The following is a 23,420-nucleotide window of genomic DNA, read 5'->3' on the forward strand; positions in this document are numbered from 1 at the left end:
AAAACACATCAGATCAGTTGCTAATCTAACTTATCTTTTGCAAAATACCAACAAGCATTCAATAACCAAACATTCTATCAACATTCAGAATGAATCTCATATTTCAAACAAAGAAACTGATAGATACTGGCATACCTCAAGTCCATGTGGAGTAGCACCGGGCCCGCTGCTTATATCGATGTAGATACCGATGTTGCGGAAGCATCCCAGAGCGTCAAGTTTTTCACGAACTTTGTGTGCTCCTAGCAGCACCTGCTGAAAGTCTTGGGCCTTGAACAAGTCCGACACAGTCTCCACCACTATGTCATCTTTTGTCCGATTTAATCCATCGACATGTATTTTGTCCACTCGAGCCTATATTGATAATAAGTAAAAGCATTAATTACATCTTATACAAACTAAAGACTTAAAAAACAACTGATACAAAAAAACTGACTGGTCCTTATTTAGCGATGATAATCAGTGTGGCACTAGCAATACAGACAAGAATGCAGTCTATAATGGCAGCAGTGGCCTGGTGACGACAGTACCTTCAGATTCACAGCACTGATGAGTCTTTTGTGAAAGCGTTTAAGTATCACAACCTCCCATGCATTGTCAACAATGTGAAGCACGTTAACACACATTTGGAAATGGCTGTGCTGACAGCTGGCACGGCCCACATTGAGTTGATACTGGTACAGACTATTTCCTTACTCTCCTTGGTACCATTTGAGCTCAGTCTCTAATGAGATCATCACCACAGTCAGGATGTTACATACCAATATTCCTTCTTTCTTCTTCCTCTTTTTTCCAGAAAATAAAGTCTTAGAAATTCTCCTTTCTTCATTCAGTTAACTTTTAATCGTGATTCTGCAAATAAGTGTATAGGATAGCTGCATCACTGTAACATATTTTCATTGATGTCTTAAGTGAATTGTTCAGTTTGAAAGCTGCTGATGACAGACTATCAAATAATGAGGGCCTAGTTGTTAGGGTGGGAAAGATTAACAATGAAATTTAAGAGTATACAGACAGCCAGGAAATTTAGAATCACTCATAATCGCCCTTATTAAACTAGGCAGCTCATGGTTACAGATCTCAGCTCCCTGTGCTACACCCCACTTTGATTCTCACTCCTTGCTGTTGCTATTTTTGTTATCAGCTGCTCAGTCTACACAATTCACTACTTAGATGTGGTTGCAATATTGTAAGTATGCAGTGTGACCTTGACATGCCTAGATTTGTGATGAGCATTAGAATTCCTTTGCAACAGTAGCCTTGAGAGCCTCTCAGAGGTAGGCGATGTACAGTGCACGCATCTTCAACAATTCATAAAATACTTTCACATATTTCACATCTATGACATTTTACAAAAGCTAATTTCCTGCAACGTATATAAAACACACCCCAATATTGACAGGCTGCCAGTGTGGGTACAAATAATCAGAATCACACATGAACAGAAGAGGAAATTATATAAAATGAAAGTGACTGCTCCTGATAACTAGGAAATCTGAGTCAAAATCTGAATTTGGCATAAATTTTCATTCATTTTATAAAAGCTTGTGGAAGAATAGTGACCTGTCTGCAATACACATTCATTACAGAAAATGTTTTACAATTTTAAGAAATTGTAGTTAGTTCTAGCCTTTCTATTAGCTTTGATAGTAGAATTATGTAACTATCAGAAAAAATAAAAATAATGCAGATCTAGCAAAGACTGTATCCAGCAAGCAACAAAAAGGTTCAGTTGTCAATTCATTGATGAGCAAGGGTGCAAGTGATACTGCCATTACTGAAATAATCAAAATCTTTCACGATGACTTTTTGTATACCACCTCAAATCCAAATTCTTTGTAGAACTGTGTGCAGGATGGCTAGATAGCCTGGGAATATTTAAAGGTTTGGTGCAAAATATTATTCCAAATTTTTCATCAGATATTTGAACTGTGCGTCCATCCTGAGTTCCCTCAGACCTTATGTGCCAGGTAAATCCATGTCCTTAGTGGGGACTATTATTTCCAGTAACCCGCTGATAAAATAGGAAGCATGGGAGAGGCATCACATGTTGGTTACTGGCCTCACCCCCCGCCCCCCCCCCCCCCCCTCTCTCTCTCTCTCTCTCTCTCTCTCTCTCTCTCTCTCTCTCTCTCTCTCTCTGTCGCCCCCCCCCCCCTCTCTCTCCCTCTCCATATACAGGGTTATTACAAATGATTGAAGCGATTTCACAGCTCTACAATAACTTTATTATTTGAGATATTTTCACAATGCTTTGCACACACATACAAAAACTCAAAAAGTTTTTTTAGGCATTCACAAATGTTCGATATGTGCCCCTTCAGTGATTCGGCAGACATCAAGCCGATAATCAAGTTCCTCCCACACTCGGCGCAGCATGTCCCCATCAATGAGTTCGAAAGCATCGTTGATGCGAGCTCGCAGTTCTGGCACGTTTCTTGGTAGAGGAGGTTTAAACACTGAATCTTTCACATAACCCCACAGAAAGAAATCGCATGGGGTTAAGTCGGGAGAGCGTGGAGACCATGACATGAATTGCTGATCATGATCTCCACCACGACCGATCCATCGGTTTTCCAATCTCCTGTTTAAGAAATGCCGAACATCATGATGGAAGTGCGGTGGAGCACCATCCTGTTGAAAGATGAAGTCGGCGCTGTCGGTCTCCAGTTGTGGCATGAGCCAATTTTCCAGCATGTCCAGATACACGTGTCCTGTAACGTTTTTTTCGCAGAAGAAAAAGGGGCCGTAAACTTTAAACCGTGAGATTGCACAAAACACGTTAACTTTTGGTGAATTGCGAATTTGCTGCACGAATGCGTGAGGATTCTCTACCGCCCAGATTCGCACATTGTGTCTGTTCACTTCACCATTAAGAAAAAATGTTGCTTCATCACTGAAAACAAGTTTTGCACTGAACGCATCCTCTTCCATGAGATGTTGCAACCGCACCGAAAATTCACCGGTAAGGCTTCTGCTTTAGCCTTTTCCATAAGATTTTCTAAACTGTCGGCTGTGGTACGTTTAGCTCCCTGCTTGCTTTATTCGTCGACTTCCGTGGGCTACACGTGAAACTTGCCCGCACCCGTTCAACCGTTTCTTCGCTCACTGCAGGCCGACCCATTGATTTCCCCTTACAGAGGCATCCAGAAGCTTTAAACTGCGCATACCATCGCCGAATGGAGTTAGCAGTTGGTGGATCTTTGTTGAACTTCGTCCTGAAGTGTCGTTGCACTGTTATGACTGACTGATGTGAGTGCATTTCAAGCACGACATACGCTTTCTCAGCTCCTGTCGCCATTTTGTCTCACTGCGCTCTCGAGCGCTCTGGCGGCAGAAACCTGAAGTGCGGCTTCAGCGGAACAAAACTTTATGAGTTTTTCTATTTATGAAATCGCTTCAATCATTTGTAATAGCCCTGTATTTCTTGACCCACTACCACCACCTAAGATGGCAGGCAGCCTCACAGCTGTGCGAGTATGCACTGTTGTGGTGGGGGCAGGATGATGGTATGTTGGGTACAGAATCAGGAGAGTTGTGCTGGGGTTGAGAGAGAGAGAGAGAGAGAGAGAGAGAGAGAGAGAGAGAGAGAGAGAGAGAGAGAGAGGAAAGCAGTAGAGAAAGGGAAAGGATTACCGTAATCCTCAAATGTGGTGGGGGGGGGGGGGGGGGGGGGGGGTAGAAGCCAAGTTTGACACTGAAGTGGGAACAATAAAGAAGATAAAGGCAGCTGGTGGACAGGGTCTAGCGAAAGTTGTAGCAAGGGGAGGGAAAAAGGGTTGGGCGTGCAAAGGGGGAAGGGGGTGCGTAACAAACCATATGTTGCAGTGAGGGTCCCACCTATATAATTCAGAAAAGCTGATACTGAAGAGATCTAAATGGCACAGACTGTGATTCAGCACACCGTGTTAGGCAGCATGCTTGGTATTTGGTGGACCAGCTGTCTCTCTGCCACTTTGGCAATGGCCATACATGCAGGCAGACGGCTTCTTAGTGGCCATACCCATATAGAACACTGCAAAGTGGTTTCGGCTAAGCCGGTAGGCAACACGATCGCATTCACATGCCATTGATGGTGTAGTGTTGTTAGCTAGTTTTAAGTGAAATGTGTAGCAATTTGCAAGAAAGCCACCGTGAAGCATTGCATTAGCTACTGCCACCCGGTAAGCGCAGTGTGGCAACATGTACGTTACATTAACAAATACGCAAAAGGATTGCGAGATGGTCTAGCTGTGCTCAGCAAAATCTGCACCATGAGATATGGTGACTTATGAGATAAGTGACTGGGGCTACATAATGGTGCAACAAACGCACCCTGGAGCCGTATAAAGAGCTGTGAATTTTGGAGCAGTTTTATTCAGGCTCTAGCATCACCACAACGACATCAGGGCCACATTAGATGACGGGACAATTGGGCATTGGCAGCTGCAGACACAGGTTTGAGACTGGGTCAGGCCAGCTGCCACCTGCACTAAGTCTTTTCTCTGGGACTCGGTGCCACAGCACTGCTGACCTGTCGTCACCAGATTCCTGCCACAGGGTAGTGGGTCGTGTCCCGTACAAGACTGTCTTCCCTCTTTTGTGCGATGTATGTGAAACAGACCTCAGTCACACAGTTGTGGGTGCTTGGCAACAGAATGTGGTCGCAGAAAGAAGAAGGAACACACCACTGACATCAGGACCTCGACGCGCTACAGAGTGCAGGCTGCTCAGCCTGACATCAGCGACGCAGGGTGCTGACGTGTGTAGTTCTTCGCTGGGGTGGAAGACAGCCGTTTGCTGGCTATCGTCGGTCTGCCGCACCAGTGTGGGGTGTGACTGCCTCACACTGTCAACAACGAGACACATATTTGAAGTCTAATAAAATACTTCTCTCTTTTACCAGTTTGTCACCAGGCCACACCAACTGATTGCTCCACTGCTGACCCTATAGAGTCGCAACAGAAATCAGCCCCAACTCTCCAGAGCAGAGTCAGAAGAACTGAAGTCGCCGTCTGTGGACAGTGGGGGCTGTACCGACCCCACAGAACAACATCCGAACCGCAACCTACAGATCTTCACTGGCGGATGAATGAGACTACTATTTGTGTTTTGGTGACTATCATGGGGGTTGAGAGTTACAGGTCATCATGAATGTAAAGTACTTTGGTGAGGCCACAGGGACCGGTGGACGTATCCCGGTTTAATGGTAATTCTAAGGATCAATGGCTAGAGTTCGTATAATGTGCACAGTGCAATTTACTTAGGCATTCTGCCCCCTAGGGGCAAATTTCTTGCAGTTGTTTGTTTTACAAATCATTGTTTTGATCGTATGGTGAGACAGTGCAGGGAGTTCAGGTGGCTCTTGATTTTAAGAAATAATTGTGATAGTGTTGTTAACTAAGGAGTGTTCTGTTCTTGTTGAGTTGTTACTGAATTCGTAAATATATGGTTGATGCTATGACAAAATCAGACACACAAGCTCTCACTGGAGTTGTCTTGTGACAGCCAGAGCGAGAGCACCAGCAGCTGCGAGTACTGTTTGTATAAAGCGTTTATTTTGCATTTTGTTTACGACCTTCCACTAAGGAAGGGATTCTATTTGTGTTTATCTGCTCTGCATAGTAACTAACAGTTCTTGATAAAACTTTACGTAGTTTTCGTGTTAGATTTCTTAGTGTTTTCTTGATCGTTTAGAACAGAAAGCGCCCTAAAACCGTCTTTTGTTTGTTTCGCGGCCGTTAGCCACTAGTCACTTGAATCAGCAGTTGTCTTGTGACAGCCAGAGCGAGAGCACCAGCAGCAGCGAGTACTGTTTGTATAAAGCGTTTTTGTACTTATTTGCTGCGTTTAGCTTTTAAATAGTTTTTCTGGGAAAACCTAGCATAGTTCTCGCGTCTCGTATTTCAGTGAGTGTTTCTTGATTATCAGAGTAGCTCATCAGAAGATTATCTTGCGAATTTGTCACCGTATAGAGTAGGGTAAACATAGTCATGTGTAGGGACTGTGGTTGTTGTGAGCGGACGCGAGGAGAATTGGCCACTCTTCGGGGGCAGGTGGAGGCTTTGTCTGTTAGGCTCATCGAGCTCGAGGCGCAGGCGTCGGCTCGTAGTGGCGTTGGAGCAACTGTGGTGAGACCTATGCCTACTTCGGTGGCCTTGGAATCACATGGAACCCCTGATGTCGCTGCGTCTTCCGGCAGTGAGCATCTTACCGGTCAGCCATCACTCCAGGGTGAATGGCGGACAGTGGTGGGCTCGCGCGTAGGAAAATAGCGGGTAGGTCGGGGAAGAATGCCAGTGTGCACTCGGTGTGCTTGCCGGGGGGTCTCCTCTGTAATGTGGAGGAGGCCCTTCCGGCAGCTATTGAACGCACTGGGTGTGACCGGCTGCAGATAGTACCACATGTCGGAACGAATGACACCTGCCGCTTGGGTTCTGAGGCCATCCTTGGTTCCTTCCGGCGGCTGGCTGATTTGGTGAAGACAACCAGCATCGCACGCGGAGTGCAAGCTGAGCTTAATATCTGCAGCATAGTGCCCAGAGTCGATCGCGGTCCTCTGGTTTGGAGCCGTGTGGAGGGTCTAAACCAGAGGCTCAGACGACTCTGCGACTATAATGGTTGCAAATTCATCGACCTCCGTTATTGGGTGGAGAACTGTAGGGCCCCCCTAGACAGGTCAGGCGTGCACTACACACCGGAAGCAGCTACTAGGGTAGCAGAGTACGTGTGGCGTGCACACGGGGGTTTTTTAGGTTAGAGGGACCCCCCCTTGGGCGAAACGATAAAATACCTGACGGCTTACCAGAGAGGACATTATCATCGTTGATAAAGAACGTCCGTCCTCAGAGACCAAAAACAGGAAAAGTTAACGTAATATTGGTAAACTGCAGGAGTATCCAGGGCAAGGTTCCTGAATTAGTATCTCTTATTGAAGGAAATAGTGCGCATATAGTATTAGGAACGGAAAGTTGGTTAAAACCGGAAGTGAACAGTAACGAAATCCTAGACACAGAATGGAATATATACCGCAAGGATAGGATAAACGCCAATGGTGGAGGAGTATTTATAGCAGTAAAGAATTCAATAATATCCAGTGAAGTTATTAGCGAATGCGAATGTGAAATAATCTGGGTTAAGTTAAGTATCAAAGGTGGGTCAGATATGATAGTCGGATGCTTCTATAGACCACCTGCATCAGCAACCGTAGTAGTTGAGCGCCTCAGAGAGAACCTGCAGAACGTCGTGAAGAAGTTTCGCGATCATACTATTGTAATAGGGGGAGACTTCAATCTACCAGGTATAGAATGGGATAGTCACACAATCAGAACTGGAGCCAGGGACAGAGACTCTTGTGACATTATCCTGACTGCCTTGTCCGAGAATTACTTCGAGCAGATAGTTAGAGAACCAACTCGTGAAGCTAATGTTTTAGACCTCATAGCAACAAATAGACCGGAACTTTTCGACTCCGTGAATGTAGAAGAGGGTATCAGTGATCATAAGTCAGTGGTTGCATCAATGACTACAAGTGTAATAAGAGATGCCAAGAAAGGAAGGAAAATATATTTGCTTAACAAGAGTGATAGGGCACAAATCGCAGAATATCTGAGTGACCACCATCAAACGTTCATTTCTGAGGAAGAGGATGTGGAACAAAAATGGAAAATATTCAGAAACATCGTCCAGTATGCCTTAGATAAGTTCGTACCGACTAAGGTCCAAAACGAGGGGAAAGATCCACCGTGGTATAACAATCATGTACGAAAGATACTACGGAAACAAAGAAAGCTTCATCATAGGTTTAAGAGTAGTCGAATCATAGCTGATAAGGAAAAGCTGAACGAAGTGAAAAAGAGCGTAAAGAGAGCAATGAGAGAAGCATTCAACGAATTCGAACATAAAACATTGGCAAACAATCTAAACAAGAACCCTAAAAAGTTTTGGTCATATGTAAAATCGGTAAGCGGATCTAAATCCCCTATTCAGTCACTCGTTGACCACGATGGCACCGAAACAGAGGACGACCAAAGAAAGGCAGAAATACTGAATTCAGTGTTCCGAAACTGTTTCACTGCGGAAAATCGTAACACGGTCCCTGACTTCAGCCGTCGCACGGACGCCAAAATGGAAAATATTGAAATAAACGATATCGGAATTGAAAAACAACTGCTATCACTTAGTAGCGGAAAAGCATCCGGACCAGACGAGATACCCTTAAGATTCTACAGTGATTATGCTAAAGAACTTGCCCCCTTTCTATCAGCAATTTATCGTAGATCGCTGGAAGAACGTAAAGTACCTAGCGACTGGAAGAAAGCGCAGGTCGTTCCCATTTTCAAGAAGGGTCATAAATCAGATGCGAATAATTATAGGCCTATTTCGCTTACGTCAATCTGTTGTAGAATAATGGAACATGTTTTGTGTTCTCGTATTATGACGTTCTTAGATAATACAAATCTCCTTCATCATAACCAACATGGATTCCGCAAACAGAGATCATGTGAAACTCAGCTCGCCCTATTTGCCCAAGAAATTCACAGTGCCGTAGACACTGGCGAGCAGATTGATGCCGTATTCCTGGACTTCAGGAAGGCATTTGATACGGTTCCGCACTTACGTTTAGTGAAAAAAAATACGAGCTTACGGAATATCGGACCAGGTTTGTGATTGGATTCAGGATTTCCTAGAAGAAAGAACACAACATGTCATTCTTAACGGTTCAAAATCTGCAGATGTAGAGGTAATTTCGGGAGTACCGCAGGGAAGCGTGATAGGACCTTTATTGTTTACAATATACATAAATGACTTAGTTGACAACATCGGTAGCTCCGTGAGGCTATTTGCAGATGACACGGTTGTCTACAAGAAAGTAGCAACATCAGAAGACTCGTACGTACTCCAGGAGGACCTGCAGAGGATTAATGCATGGTGCGACAGCTGGCAGCTTTCCCTAAACGTAGATAAATGTAATATAATGCGCATACATAGGGGTAGAAATCCATTCCAGTACGATTATGCCATAGGTGGTAAATCATTGGAAGCGATAACGACCGTAAAATACTTAGGAGTTACTATCCGGAGCGATCTGAAGTGGAATGATCACATAAAACAAATAGTGGGAAAAGCAGGCGCCAGGTTGAGATTCATAGGAAGAATTCTAAGAAAATGTGACTCATCGACGAAAGAAGTAGCTTACAAAACGCTTGTTCGTCCGATTCTTGAGTATTGCTCATCAGTATGGGACCCTTACCAGGTTGGATTAATAGAAGAGATAGACATGATCCAGCGAAAAGCAGCGCGATTCGTCATGGGGACATTTAGTCAGCGCGAGAGCGTTACGGAGATGCTGAACAAGCTCCAGTGGCGGACACTTCAAGAAAGGCGTTACGCAATACGGAGAGGTTTATTATCGAAATTACGAGAGAGCACATTCCGGGAAGAGATGGGCAACATATTACTACCGCCCACATATATCTCGCATAATGATCACAACGAAAAGATCCGAGAAATTAGAGCAAATACGGAGACTTACAAGCAGTCGTTCTTCCCACGCACAATTCGTGAATGGAACAGGGAAGGGGGGATCAGATAGTGGTACAATAAGTACCCTCCGCCACACACCGTAAGGTGGCTCGCGGAGTATAGATGTAGATGTAGATGTAGATGGTGAGGAAGCTATGCAATAGTTAGTTGATCAGGTAGTTTGGTTAAGAAAAGACAATACATTTGCGAATAATGAGCTAGTAGAGAAAAATGAGAAGTTAAAGTTGTAAAAATTGCAGAGTATAGGGATTGTTCGAGCTGTTGCAAATGTCGCTACTTCCTTTTGTGATAGTCATCCAAGAATGTGTTATAGTTTGTGGAGGATCTCTTGTCATCAGCAGAGAGGACTTGTTGGACAATAAGTCATTTCAAATTGCAAGATTGTCACTGTCAGAAGAAGCAAAGTCCTTTGTATGATGCAACTAGGCAATGGACAAGCCAGAAACTTTTGAACAGCTCGGAAAAGGATTGGTGCAAATATGTAAGGAACAAAATAGTGTGCAGTTTTTTGTAATCAGTTAAGGCCTAATGAAGCACTAGAGGATTTTGTGAACACGAGTAGCAAAATTAATGTGGATCCATATAAACTGACACAGGACGATGAGGCAAACAGGGTGTTGTTACAGGAAACCAAGCAGAGCATTCAATGGTTTTCTGAGAGATTTAGCACTTGAAATGACCAGGGATTCCATGCAGCAGTTAGACTAGCAATGGAATCCGAAAAGAACAATGTTGTGACAGTGATAAGAGAGTGAGCAAATGTGTGTGTGTGTGTGTGTGTGTGTGTGTGTGTGTGTGTGTGTGTGTGTGGCAAATATAAGGTGCAGAGGCAATAACATTTATCATGGAATAATAGGAATGGAATGAACTATCAGTGGTTTCATGGTAATAACAGTAGGGGTGGTAGGAGCAAGTTGCAGTATTGCTGGAACCATGGTAGGGGTCATCAGGGTAATGACAACCACCCATAAACTCAGAAGGACACCCCAGAACTGCCACAAGGCATTCTCAGTGCGTGCCATAATGGGTGCAGCAGATGGGAAAAGGTATACGTTTTAGCTGGACACGTGGCCTGTGTGTCGGTGGCCTCAAGAGATTTAGTGGGTAAGGAGGCAACGGGGCTCATCCTGTTATAATTTGCATGAGTTAGTGGATAATGATGTACAGTCACTCACAAGGGAACCTCCCCATCGCACCCCCCTCAAATTTAGTTATAAGTTGGCACAATGGATAGGCCTTGAAAAACAGAACACAGATCAATCGAGAAAACAGGAAGAAGTAGTGTGGAACTATGAAAAAAAATAAGCAAAATATACAAACTGAGTAGTCCATACGCAAGATAGGCAACATCAAGGATAATTTGAGCTCAGGAGCGCCGTGGTCCCGTGGTTAGCGTGAGCAGCTGCGGAACGAGAGGTCCTTGGTTCAAGTCTTCCCTCGAGTGAAAAGTTTACTTTCTTTATTTTCGCAAAGTTTCTGTGTTTTGCTAGATTCATATTGCCCACGGAATACATCTCACGTATTTAATGCACTTTCGTCCAAAGTAGCGATTAGTCAACTGCCAGCCAGGGAGCCTCGTTAGCAGGAATACTCTCTCTTCCGTGCACTGTAGTCGACTGACGTCGTGTGTTTCGATGTTTGTTTGGGTGTAGCGTCCCCATACTACGGCGCAGTTACCTCGCATCGGATGGACGGACAGATAATAATTGTCTGAAAATAAAAAATTAAACTTTTCTCTCGAGGGAAGACTTGAACCCAGGACCTCTCGTTCCGCATCTGCTCACGCTAACCACGGGACCACGACGTTCCTGCGCTAACACTATCCCTGATGTTGCCTATCTGGCGCATGGACTACTCAGTTTGTATATTTTGCTTATTTTCTTCATAGTTCCACACAACTTCTTCCTGTTTTCTCGATTGATCTGTGTTCAGTTTTTCAAGGCCTATCCACTGTGCCAACTTATAACTAAATCTGAGAGGGGTGCGATGGGGAGGTTTCCTTGTCAGATCGATAATGGTGAATTTTCAATTGGAAGCAATCAATTTCAGGCAGTACATAGAAGAGGTGTCTCATGTAAGCAAGGGCTAAAGAATGATTCTAGGGTTGGACTTTCTACTACAGCACCATTTTATAATTGACCTTTGACGACATGTGGAGGAACTTAGTGGGCAAATATTACAGCTAGGGAAAGATGTCATCACTGTTGATTTGTGACGAGGAATGTCTGTTGTACAAGGCAGTCCAGTTAAACCTTAAGCACAAGCATTAAGGCTTAATTAACATGACTATGTGTCAAAATACACTGGGAAGTCAGTATGAGTGAGTGTGGAGCCTGGCTTACCAGTTGGTAAGTTGTGTATAGTGGAACTGCTAGGGGATAATGATTTGTTGGATGTAGTTTAGGAAGACGAAGTATTGTACACATACAAGAAAGGGGTTGGAAGAAAGGTAATAACCATCAATGTGGATAATTTTGGCACCAAGGAAGTTACATTGTTAATGGGAACTTTAGTGGCAACATTAGGGATGTATGGAGTAACATACTTCGGGTGTTATCTGTCTGGGAGGAGTGACTTACCATGCCGCTTTGAAGTAGTTACTAGGTTTGAAGAAATTATAGAGTGGACATTAAAACTCAGTGAATCTGTGTAAGAAGTAATCCACAAACTAGAAAGAGAGACAGAAATGTGGACGCACTAACCAGGAAGGTAGAAACTGTACATGCACTAGACCTTGCCAAGTGGCAAGCAGCGCAGAGTGCTGATGGAGAATGTGAGCAGTTAAGTAAGCAGCGGCAGTTCAGCATGTGTGACAGGCTGTTATGCAAGGAGACAGGATTAGGACCACAAGCTGTTGTGCCAGAGAAGCTAAGTGAAATACACGATCACATTTTGTCTGGCCATGGAGAGTCAGATTAACAAATCAGAAGCAGATCTACGTCAGAAACAAGTACTACTGCAGAGGTTGCTGGAAGACACTGAACTATTTCCACTTATTGGGTTGGATATGTTACAGCTGTTTAACCAAACTCCAGCAGGGGATCTTTTGTGCTAATATAACAGACATCTTCATGTTATATTGAGGTGGTGTCGATGCCAGACCAGTAGGCAGTCAGTCATGCAAACATTTGTCAATATATGGGTGTTGGAGTTTGGGGTGCCAGAGACAATAATAATGGATCAATGGACAGACTTCATGTCAGACATGATGAAGAAACTGAGACAGTTGTTGAAAGACAAAAAATTAAGAACTAGTGCACCTCATCTCAGTCAAGTGGCAGCACAACTGGAAGGATGCTTACTTATTATTTTAACTCATACCATACCGACTGGGACACATTCATCTTTTGTAGTAAATGTGTAGAATTCAAAGTACATGCCAGCACAGAATTTTCACCATTCGAGATGGTATATGGCAAAAAGAAGCCATTGTCATTCAATACGATTAAGCAAAGAGGGAACTGGAGCTGAGTGTCAGTCCAAGAATTTGTGAGAACTATGAGACAAGTTGGGAAAGGTTCAATAAGCAAACACCATGGCATTGGAAAGCCAAGAAGAGGCAGTGAAGCATATGGGAACTTAACTTCAATACAATGTGGACCAGTTGATGGTGGTGTAGAGTTCATATACTCCAAAAGGAGGAGACAGAAGCTTTTGACACGGCACAAAGAGCCACAAAAAGTTACTGAAACCACGTTATCTGTGAAAGTGAAGCTACAGCTGCTAACGAGGTCAACAGCTACACATGCCAGACATTTATGACAATTCAAGGGTGTGCCAGAGTCAATCCCAGGAGGAATCAGTAAAACCAAAGAAAGAAGCAAAAAATAAGGAGTGGAAGAATGAGCAACAAGAGGAGGGGGAACATTTAACTTGTAACCATATTTTTTGAAGCCAAGGAGGTAGCCAGTATCTTTTATGTTTTTTGTGATTCTTGCCCCTCCACCCCATAAACCGAGGTGGGGAGGCGTGTGCGCCTCAGCGATAGAGATAAACGTACCGTAGATGAAACCGCAACAGAAGGGTATCTGTTGAGAGGCCAGACATGTGTATGATTCCTGAAGAGGGGCAACAGCCTTTTCAGTACTTGCAGGGGCAGCAGTCGGGATGACTGACTGATCTGATCTTGTAATAGCCAAAATAGCCTTACTGTGCTACTACTCTGAACGGCTGAAAGCAAGGGGAAAACTACAGCCATAATTTTTTTTTCATCGCTCTACTGTATGGTTAAATTATGATGGAACTGTGTTGGGCAAAATATTCTGGAGGTAAAATATTCCCCCATTTGGATCTTTGGGCGGGGGCTACTCAGGAGAAACAGATCATAGTGCGGACTGTCAAATCCCTTAATCTGGCAGGTACCTTAGAAAATTTAAAAAAGAAAATGAACACGTTAAAGTTAGATATAGTAGGAATTAGTGAAGTTCGGTGGCAGCAGGAGAAGGACTTCTGGCCGGGTGAATACAGGGTTATAAATACAAAGTCAAATAGCAGTAAATCAGGAGAAGGTTCAATAATGAATAAAAAAATAGGAACACAGGTAAGCTACTATTAACCGCATAGTAAACGCATTATTGTAGGCAACACAGACACAATGCCCACACTCAGCACAGCAGTACTAGTTCATAGGCCAACTAGCTTCACAGATGATAGAGAGATTGAAGAAACATATGATAAGAGAAATTATTCAGATAGTTACAGGAGACAAAAATGTAATTGTGATGGGGAACTAGAAATTGATGGAAGAGAAGGAAAAGTAGTGGGTAAATATGGACTGGATGTTAGGAAAGAAAGAGGAAGTCGTCTGGTAGAATTTTGCACAAATCATAATGTAATCATCGCTAACACTTGGTTTAAAAAGCATGAAAGAAGGTTTTATACGTGGAAGAGACCTAGAGACACCGGAAGGTTTCAAACTGATTAAATAAAGATAAGACAGAGATTTTAAGATTTAAGACATTTCCAGGGTTAGATGTGGACTCTTGACTACAATTTATTGGTTATGAACTGTAGATTAAAACTGAAGAAATTGCAAAAAAAATACAAAATTAAGGAGATGAGACCTTGACAAACTGAAAGAACTAGAAATCATTGATAGTTTCACAGGCAGCACTACACAACAATTGACAAGAACAGGTGAAAGGAATACAGTAGAAAAAGAAGGGGTAACTTTGAGAGATGAAATAGTGAAGCCAGCAGAGGGTCAACTAGATAAAAAGAAGAGGGCTGTAGAAGTCCTTGGGTAACACAAGATACATTGAATTTAACTGAGGAAAGGAGACATCATAAAAATACAGTAAAAGAAGTAGGCAAAAGGGAATACAAACGTCTAAAAAATGAGATTGACAGGAAATGCAAACTGACAAAGTAGGAATGGCTATAATACAAATGTAAGAACTTAGAAGCATATACCACTAGGGAATAGATGCATACTGCCAGCAGGAAAATTAAAAAGGCCTTTGGGGAAAATAGAACCACCTGTATCAATATCAAGAGCTCATATGGAAAACCAGTACTAAGCAAAGAAGGGAAACCTGAAAGGTGGAAGGAGTATACAGAGACTCTGTACAAGGGAGATGTTCTCAAGGGCCATGTTATGTTAATAGAAGAGAATGTAGATGAAGATGAGATGGCAGATATGTTACTGCAAGAAGAATTTGACAAAGCGCTGAAAGACCTAATTTGAAACAAGACCCCAGGAGTAGATGACATTCCATTAGAACTACTGATAGCCTTGGGAGAGCCAACCATGACAAAACTCTTCCATCTGGTGAGCAAGCTGTATGAGACAGGTGAAATACCCTCAGACTTCAAGAAGAACATAGTAATTCCAGTTCCAAAGAAGACTGGTTCTGACAGGTGTGAATATTACCGAACTACCAGTTTAATAATTAATGGCTGCAAAATATCACCACGAATTCTTTACATAAGAATGAAAAAATTGGTTGGGGGAAGAGCAGTTTGGATCCTGGAGAAATCTAGGAAAACATGAGGCAATACTGACCCTACCACTTCTCAAGAAATTTACAGGATTTGTAGACTTACAAAAAGTTGTTAACAATGTTAACCAGAACATGCTCTTTGAAATTCTGAGGGCATCAGGGGTAAAACACAGAGAGTGAAACACTATTTACAACTTGTGCAGAATACAGACAGCCTTAGAGTCAAAGGGCATGAAAAGGAAACAGTGGTTGGGAAGGGAGTGAGACAGGGTTGTGGCCTACCGCCGATGTTATTCAATCCGTACGTTGAGCAAGCAGCAAAGGAAACCATGGAAAACTTTGGAGTAAGAATTAAAGTCCAGGGAGAAGAATAAAACTTTTGAGGTTAGCCAATGACATTGTAATTTGGCAGAGCAGTTGAACAGAATGGACAGTGTCTTAAACAGAAGATATAAGATGAACACAAACAAAAGCAAAAAGAGGATAATGATATATAGTCAAATAAAATAAGGTGATACTGAGGGAATTAGGTTCATAAATGAGACACCTGAAGGGGACTTTTGCTATTTGGGCAGCAAAATAACTGATGACTGGCAAGTGCAAGTTGGGGGGAAGTTCACAGCAGTCTGCCTGAGGCATAATCCATATCACTCCAGGCAGGGGCGTTACCTTCATAGTCTCAGATGTGATTGAATTTAGCATATGTTAAAATTCAGGAGTAAGTAAGAAACATGTATTTTTTTCTCCAAAAAAAATTCCTGCTCTGAGATACAGGCCTCCAAAGATGACACTGTGAACACCATTTTGAAGACGCGAATTTCAGAAAATTTTTTAAAATGCTGTATCTTTGTAACAGGTCTAGATATTTTGTTAGAGTTTTTTTTTATTTGAAAGACAACTGCTTTATGATTACAATGGAATCCTCCGTTTCGATATATCTCTCAAAGCTCTTTTACTGTCACCTTTTGAATTTTTCTATAATTTAAGAAAAAACTTTTTTTCAAAAATACCAATCCAGGAAAGTTAGATTTTTTTCTGTTGATTAGCACCATGCAGTACTATATTCTCTGTATAGGAGAGCTTCTGCTTTTAAGTTGTACAGGTTTTACTTTTTTTTTTAAATCATTTTTTGTAACTTTCAAGGGTAATGTGTGTGTTCACTGAAGTTGTTTCTTACTAATTTCTTCACTACAATGTTTATTTCTATTGTCTTTCTTGTAGTTATTTCTTACCACTTTCTTTGTTTCAGTTATTTCTTTTCACTTTCATTGTTGCAGACATTTCTTACACTTAGTTGTAGTTCCCTGTCAGTTTCTTTGTCGTGGTTGTTCATTGCAGATTACTGTATTGTAGTTGTTCAATGCTAATTTGTTTACTGAAGAGGCTTCTAAGAAATCTGAGGCCATCCAGTGAGTTCTGTGCTTCTGTGAGGAATTTGCCAGTTGACACAGTTTGAAATGTCTTCTGACTGGGGCCACAGGAGAGTGAAGTAAATGGAAATGTTGTGTGGCTAGGGCCTCCTGTCAGGTAGACCATTCGTCTGGTGCAAGTTTTTCGAGCTAACGCCACTTCGGCAACTTGCTTGTCAATGGGGATGAAATGATGATAAGGACAACACAACACCAACACCCAGTCCCTGGGTGGAGAAAATCTCCAACCCAGCCGGGAGTCGAACCCGGGCCGTCAGGTACGACATTCTATCACGCTGACCACTCAGCTACCAGGGGCGGACAGGAGAGTGAAGTGTGCTGACTATTTGCATAACCATAAAAGAGTAATATATAAGACAAACAAAAAAAGAAAAGCAAACTTTGTTCAGGTTGGGAATAAGTGTTCTCATTTGAAGTCTATGTTTCAAAGTGAAGAGGTTTCCAGTGACAACTCTTTGTGTTCTAAGTGTTTTGACAGAATAACAACAATGACAATATCTGAACAAGGTGAACTCCCATGGTGCAGATGATGCTGATTTTGCATCAATAGAGGAAGAATTAAATACCTTGACTTAGTCGAATACAGAGGTAGGTGTTAGTACTGACAGTGAAGTCTCTAGGCACCAAGAAAGTGCAGAGAAATTGCTACAGCTATGGATGAATACAGTACAGTAAAACTGACCACACTCTTCAAAGTAGAAATTTCATCTTCAGAAGAAAATGAACCAAATCACTCTAGCACCTCTTGCTAGGAATTTTTCACAAATATCAATTCAGCTGTTGAATATTGTGCATCCAACAGTGAAAAGGTGCAAGTTTTAACTATTATTCCTAAGACATTTTCAAAGAAAACAATTTTGAATCACATTTCATCAGTATCAAAGTACATGGTAGACAAATCACGAAATGTGAGGTCTGTGAAAGGAGTCTTTAGAAGACCAGATCCCTATTACAGTCATCCAGTAGAAGCAGCTCAAGTCTCAATAGTGCAGTCTTTTTATCTGGAAGATAAATGGGACTGTTCTCGCCAGAGTACCAACAAAAAAGACACTATAACTGTAACAGCTCAAGGTCAAACACTTGTGAAAGTGAAGAGGTACATGACTCGCAGTATTAAAGAAACTTTTGTAATTTTTAAGAGCAACTATACAACTTCACATATTGGAAGATCAAACTTTCATGCACTACAACCTGAGTGGGTAGTTCCACACCCATCTAGAGATGTCTGTTTATGTGCATCCTGCATGGAGTTTGAACTTTGTGTGGTAACTCTGAAGAACTTACTGGAGCATGTGACACATGATACCTTGGTTGAGGGTGTGAAGTCATTAGTAGTCTGTGACGTAAAGCAAGAGACTGCCCCGGAAATGGAGGCCGTCTTTACAGACTCTTGGCCTGGAAGACGTAGCAGATAGCTCAGCAGAAATTACATATGTGACATAGGAGGAAAATAAACCAATTAAGATAACTGTTGCCTTGACAGTTTCACTGATGAACTTGGTAAATGGCCAGTGAAAGCAGTAGCACACCAGCATCTGAAGAAATTGCAACAATAACACACTGCAGAAGTGAAAGGGGGGTGTACAGGCTGAAGAATTATGTTTAGTGCTTCACTGTGATTTTGCTGAGAACTGGTCTGTAATTCTCCCACAAGAAGTAAAAGGTATCATTGGAGTAATGACCAGGTTTTAATTTTTATAGAAGTGACATATTTTCAAAAAAAGACAGCAAGTGTTGCTGGGTATACAGTGCTTCTGGTCACGGGAAGGGGCCTTGTGGTGGTGTAGGCGGCCTGCTGAAGCACCATGGTACAAAACAATCCTTCCACACCAAGTACAAAACAGATTGCACAGAAGTTGTATAAATTTAAATCTAAGTCTTCGGACCTTTCACATACATTTTGGAACCATTTAAAATGCTTGAAAAAATGAGTCTCTTACTCACCTTTCAAAACTAAAATTATGTTAAATACGGCTAAGTTTTGATTTTTATGAGCCTGTTATGTAATAATGTGGTAATAAAACAGGTTTTATGTACGGCAAAAATTTCAACTGTTTATAAAACCCGTTCAACCAAAAAGTAGAGGCTCTCCTTTTCAGGGAATGTAGAACCATATGGTATTAATCAACAGAAAAAGAAGAGAGAGAAAAAAAAAAAAAATCAAAATTTTATGAACTGGCACTTTTGAAAAAAAAAAAATCCACTAATTATAAAAAAAAGTTTAGAATGCTATAGTGAAAGAATGTCTAAATGGGGGTTTCCTTTGTAATTGTAAAGCAATTATATTTCAAATAAAAAAAAAAAAACAACAAAATATCTAGAACTGTTTCAGAGATACAGCATTTTAAATTTTTTCCAAAATTCCTCTCTTCAAAATGGTATGCGCAGCGTCATCTTTGGAGGACTGTATTTCGGAGCAGAATTTTTTTTTATAGAAAACAAAAAAAATACATGTTCCTTATTTAGTCCTTCACTTTAATGTTTGCTAAATTCAATAACAAGGTAAGATTTTGTCCTAGTCTGCGTGAATTGATATGGACTATGTCCTGACAATTTTTACAAGAGATTCATGTTACAGAAAATTCTGTGTACGTCTTTTTATTGAGCAGTGCTACTGACTTCCTAGTTTAATTCCAGTTTAGAGTACAACCACCAGTGGGTTTCTTTATCACACATTCCCAGGCCTGGATACACATTTCTAGGAAGTGTCGAGAGGACAAAGCTAGAAAAGTGTCTTTTACGATTCTACACTTGTGTTTCCTTCAGGCTGCCTGAATTTTTTACAGGTTTGGTTAATTTGCTGTAGAATGTCATTAGGAAAACTATACTGCCTGCCAGATGATGTCACTGAGGGTGCTGGAATTACCGCAATAATGTGCTGTTTTTGAACTCAGCACTTGTCACTACTTGATGGAAACTAAAATAAATTTGCTTGGTCTTGTGGGTCCACAAAGCTTATTAAAGCATCCATCACCTCAGCGAAAGTCTCTCAATATTTCCAATCCACCACTCTTTTTCATATACGTATGTAGTGTGTTGCCCTGGCTGGAGATACAATGTTGATATATCTCCTTCATTACTGTCACTAATTTTGGCCTTAACAGAATCTGCATCATCTGAAAATATGCTGACCTGAATTGTTGATTCAGCAATTGGCAAAAAATGATGATTTTATCTAGTTCCTGTTGAAGTACGCCATGTTAAAACAACTCTTCTTGTAACACTTATTTCCTTAAATTTCTTCTTTAGTTGATTAAAGGAAATTTGATAACACTTTTGCAGATACTTGGATATGATAGCTGAACCTCACTTTCACTACAGTGTCTCCTTAGGCAGCTGAACTGCGGCTCCAGACACACTACCTCTCACAAGAAGCAGAAGAACAAGGATCACCACAGGCTGGCCATTAATGCTCTTAGTGTAGATGCGAAACATATCGGGCCTCTAGCCAGGACAACATGCAGCATGCATTTATGAAAAAGAGTGGTGAACTGGAAATATCTGCGGGATTCTGCTGAGGAAAAGGATGTTTAATAAGCTTTATGCACCTACGTGGCCAAAAAATTCATTTATTGGCCATCAAGGAGTGACAAGGGTTGGGCTTGGAACATCACATTACTGCATTTATTCCAGCACTCTCAGTGACACTGCCTCGTTGGCAGTATAGTTTCCCTCATGGCATTCTACATCAAATTAATGAAACCTGTAAAAAATTCAAAGTAGAAACATAATCTTAGAATTCTAAAAAAGGCCTTTTCCAGCTTTGTTCTCTGACACTTCAAGAAACGTACAATCAGGTCTGAAATCCTGTATAAGTAAACCCGTATCACTCTTGAGAACCTGTGGTAAAGAAACTGCTGCTGCATAGCTATCACCCGTAGCCCCTTTTCACGATGGGAATGACAGTTTTCTCACTCTGAAAGAAACTGGCAGTTGTTAAACCACAATGGGGCATAGCAACTCATTTACACAATTTTTCCTCAGTTTACATAAACCACAAACTATGTGAACACACAATATGCTATACTTTAAACTGGAATTAAACTAGCATGTCAATAGCATTGCATAATAAAAAGACATACTCAAGATTTTCTATATCATAAATCCTTTCCAAAAAAGTCATACACTCTGCTATGAATTTCCCCACAGTTCCACAATGTGACAATGGTGTAAAGCTTTGTAATAGTTTTACAACCATGATGTCCAGTGTTTTAAATTTATAATCAGTTTGATTCTATAGTTAGCGTAACAGGAAAACAGGCTGAAATATGTCATGATAAGTCATGACAAAAGACAGACAGCGGTTTTTTTTCCCCAAGTTGTTCTGGCTCATCTCACTTCCTAACCATCAGGATTTTCAGTATTACCTTCCTCAGAGTACTAAACAATTGTAGAACACAGTCAACAACGTCACATTTTATTTGAGTGTCATCAGAATTTGGGCTTATTTTAAATGCACCTCCACCTTTTTTTTTTAGGGGGAGGAGAGGGGGGAGGGGGACAGTGGTGTGGGGAGCTTATATTCTCGCACTGCAAAACCAAATCTCGTTTTTTTATCTGGTTTAGAACACGATATTTTTCATGAAAGCTTTTTTAAAGAATTTGCAGAAGATACCCGTCTGACATCTGCATTCAAAACAAAAATTTATTCACACACTTCAGCAGTTCTGTGGTAAGCTTCACCCCATTGTATCCAGTACCAGGCTGTACTCCCAAGAACTTCACACAGTCAGCTTCTCCTATCTGCTCATCATATTTTAAGCAGGCACTGCCCTACAAATTATGAATTGCACATTATGTGCTTTTTCAAAGTCTAATGGCAAAGAATTGGCTAGGAACCATTTAATGGCCATGAACATATAATTAACCGATATTTCTAACCTTAAGTGCCCACTCTGCTCTGAGCCATCTATTTAAATGACAAACTTCCCTTAACTGCTGTATCATATGCACATCTCTACATCTACACCCGAATTGGAAAAACAGTGTTGCGCAGCCAAAGTATTAGCAATTATCAGTGCTCATTTAAACGTCTTGATGAGGGTAGTGGAGCAAACAGTTACCAACTGCATATAAGTGTACCTACATTATATTACTGGATGAAGCTCCTGTCAATTTACACTCTGAAGTTGACAGATCACACATCAACTATATGTATCAACAGCTTCGGAATGGGGAAACTGGCTGGAGGATCTTCTGTAGTTCCCACAGCAGTTTCAATACCAGTATTGCCGTGCGATGGATGTTACACTGGGCTGAGGCATCATCAGCAGCAACTGTGTACTGTTATACATTCACAAACATGCCAATGTATGGGGCACGTGGGGAACATGCTTCCTACTCATATTAGACACTCTCCCATTTCATTCCCACAAAGCAGGCAACAATAATTCCGTGTTAAGAAATTTACAAATAGTTTTGACATCTGACACTTTTGGGTTCACTCTCTTGCCGTATGTACCATGTGAGGCAGTAAAAACAAAATACTGCCCTCCCTTATCCCATGATGATTGTGTCGGGCTTCAAAATAATCATGCCCTCTAGCGAACACAATTGCATCTCTCCAATAATTAACGTAGCCTACATTCCGCAAGTGCCCCAAGTCCTTATTACCATCAGCCTGTACACACGTTTTAATAATGGTAATCATTTACTGTATAGCGATTTACAATACCCTGCTTTACGAAGTAATTCGCATACCTGTATGCCTTCCAACTTTATTGTCTTCTTACCGCTTGTGCATTCTTCGGCTTCCTGTAAACGAAAATGGCATTGAAATAGTATTCTTCACATATACAAACGTTGAAACACAGCTTCCATTCATATGTTGACTTCAGCATACTTGGTCGTTGGTTCCTAAATTTAGATGTCTCGGTTTACCACTCCCGAACGATTCGTTCTTTTCAATAAACTGTTCCTAAAACACAAATAAATACATGCGAGATAACTAGTACATGCCTATCAAATGAATCAGTTGTTTTATATGAAGCCTAAATGTACCCATAACCACATAATACACAGTACGAAGCTCATTCACGTAAAAATACACAAAAACATAGAAAAATAGACACAACCTTTACCTTTGCGTAAACTGTCCCCATCGTTCCAACTGTCACTTTCCTATGTTGCACATAATCGCAAACCCGGCGTCTCTACTATTATTTTTTGAAGCAGCGTACGACCTCACCCACCCTTACATCATCTTTGATATAGTCCTCTGATGTAAACACACAGACGGGAGTAATATGTATTTCAAAAAGGAGACCTACATATTTTATTACACGTGTTATTGACGAGAATAGTTCCCACGCTATTTTTATTAGGTTTTTTCTGAGAACAGAAACAAACTTCTATGGAGTTCAGGAATCTTTCAGATTTGTGACAATGGCCAGTTTATTCCAAGTTGTGGAACATGTTGAAAAATTACTTTTCGTACAGTAGCAAGTGAGTTCAATCAAAGTGAGCGAAGAGCAGCTTGAAACCCTCTCTTTTTAGCCCACTCTTTAATTAATAGACCATTAAC

General features: G+C 41.5%; 1 protein-coding gene across 1 annotated transcript in view; it reads right to left on the reverse strand.

The window, feature by feature from the left end:
* LOC124545479 (sorting and assembly machinery component 50 homolog B) overlaps positions 1–23,134 on the reverse strand; it is a 106,283-nt gene extending 83,149 nt beyond the window's left edge. The window contains exons 1-4 of the mRNA XM_047124412.1: positions 22,978–23,134; positions 22,740–22,814; positions 22,598–22,651; positions 136–354 (exon numbers count right to left, since the gene is read on the reverse strand). Coding sequence (XP_046980368.1) covers positions 136–354; positions 22,598–22,651; positions 22,740–22,814; positions 22,978–22,998 — 369 coding nt within the window. The 5' untranslated portion in view covers positions 22,999–23,134. The remainder of the gene's footprint in view (positions 1–135; positions 355–22,597; positions 22,652–22,739; positions 22,815–22,977) is intronic.
* Positions 23,135–23,420: the final 286 nt, after the last annotated feature.

Source organism: Schistocerca americana, chromosome 8 (assembly GCF_021461395.2).
Source record: "Schistocerca americana isolate TAMUIC-IGC-003095 chromosome 8, iqSchAmer2.1, whole genome shotgun sequence".
NCBI classification, from domain to species: Eukaryota; Metazoa; Arthropoda; class Insecta; order Orthoptera; family Acrididae; genus Schistocerca; species Schistocerca americana.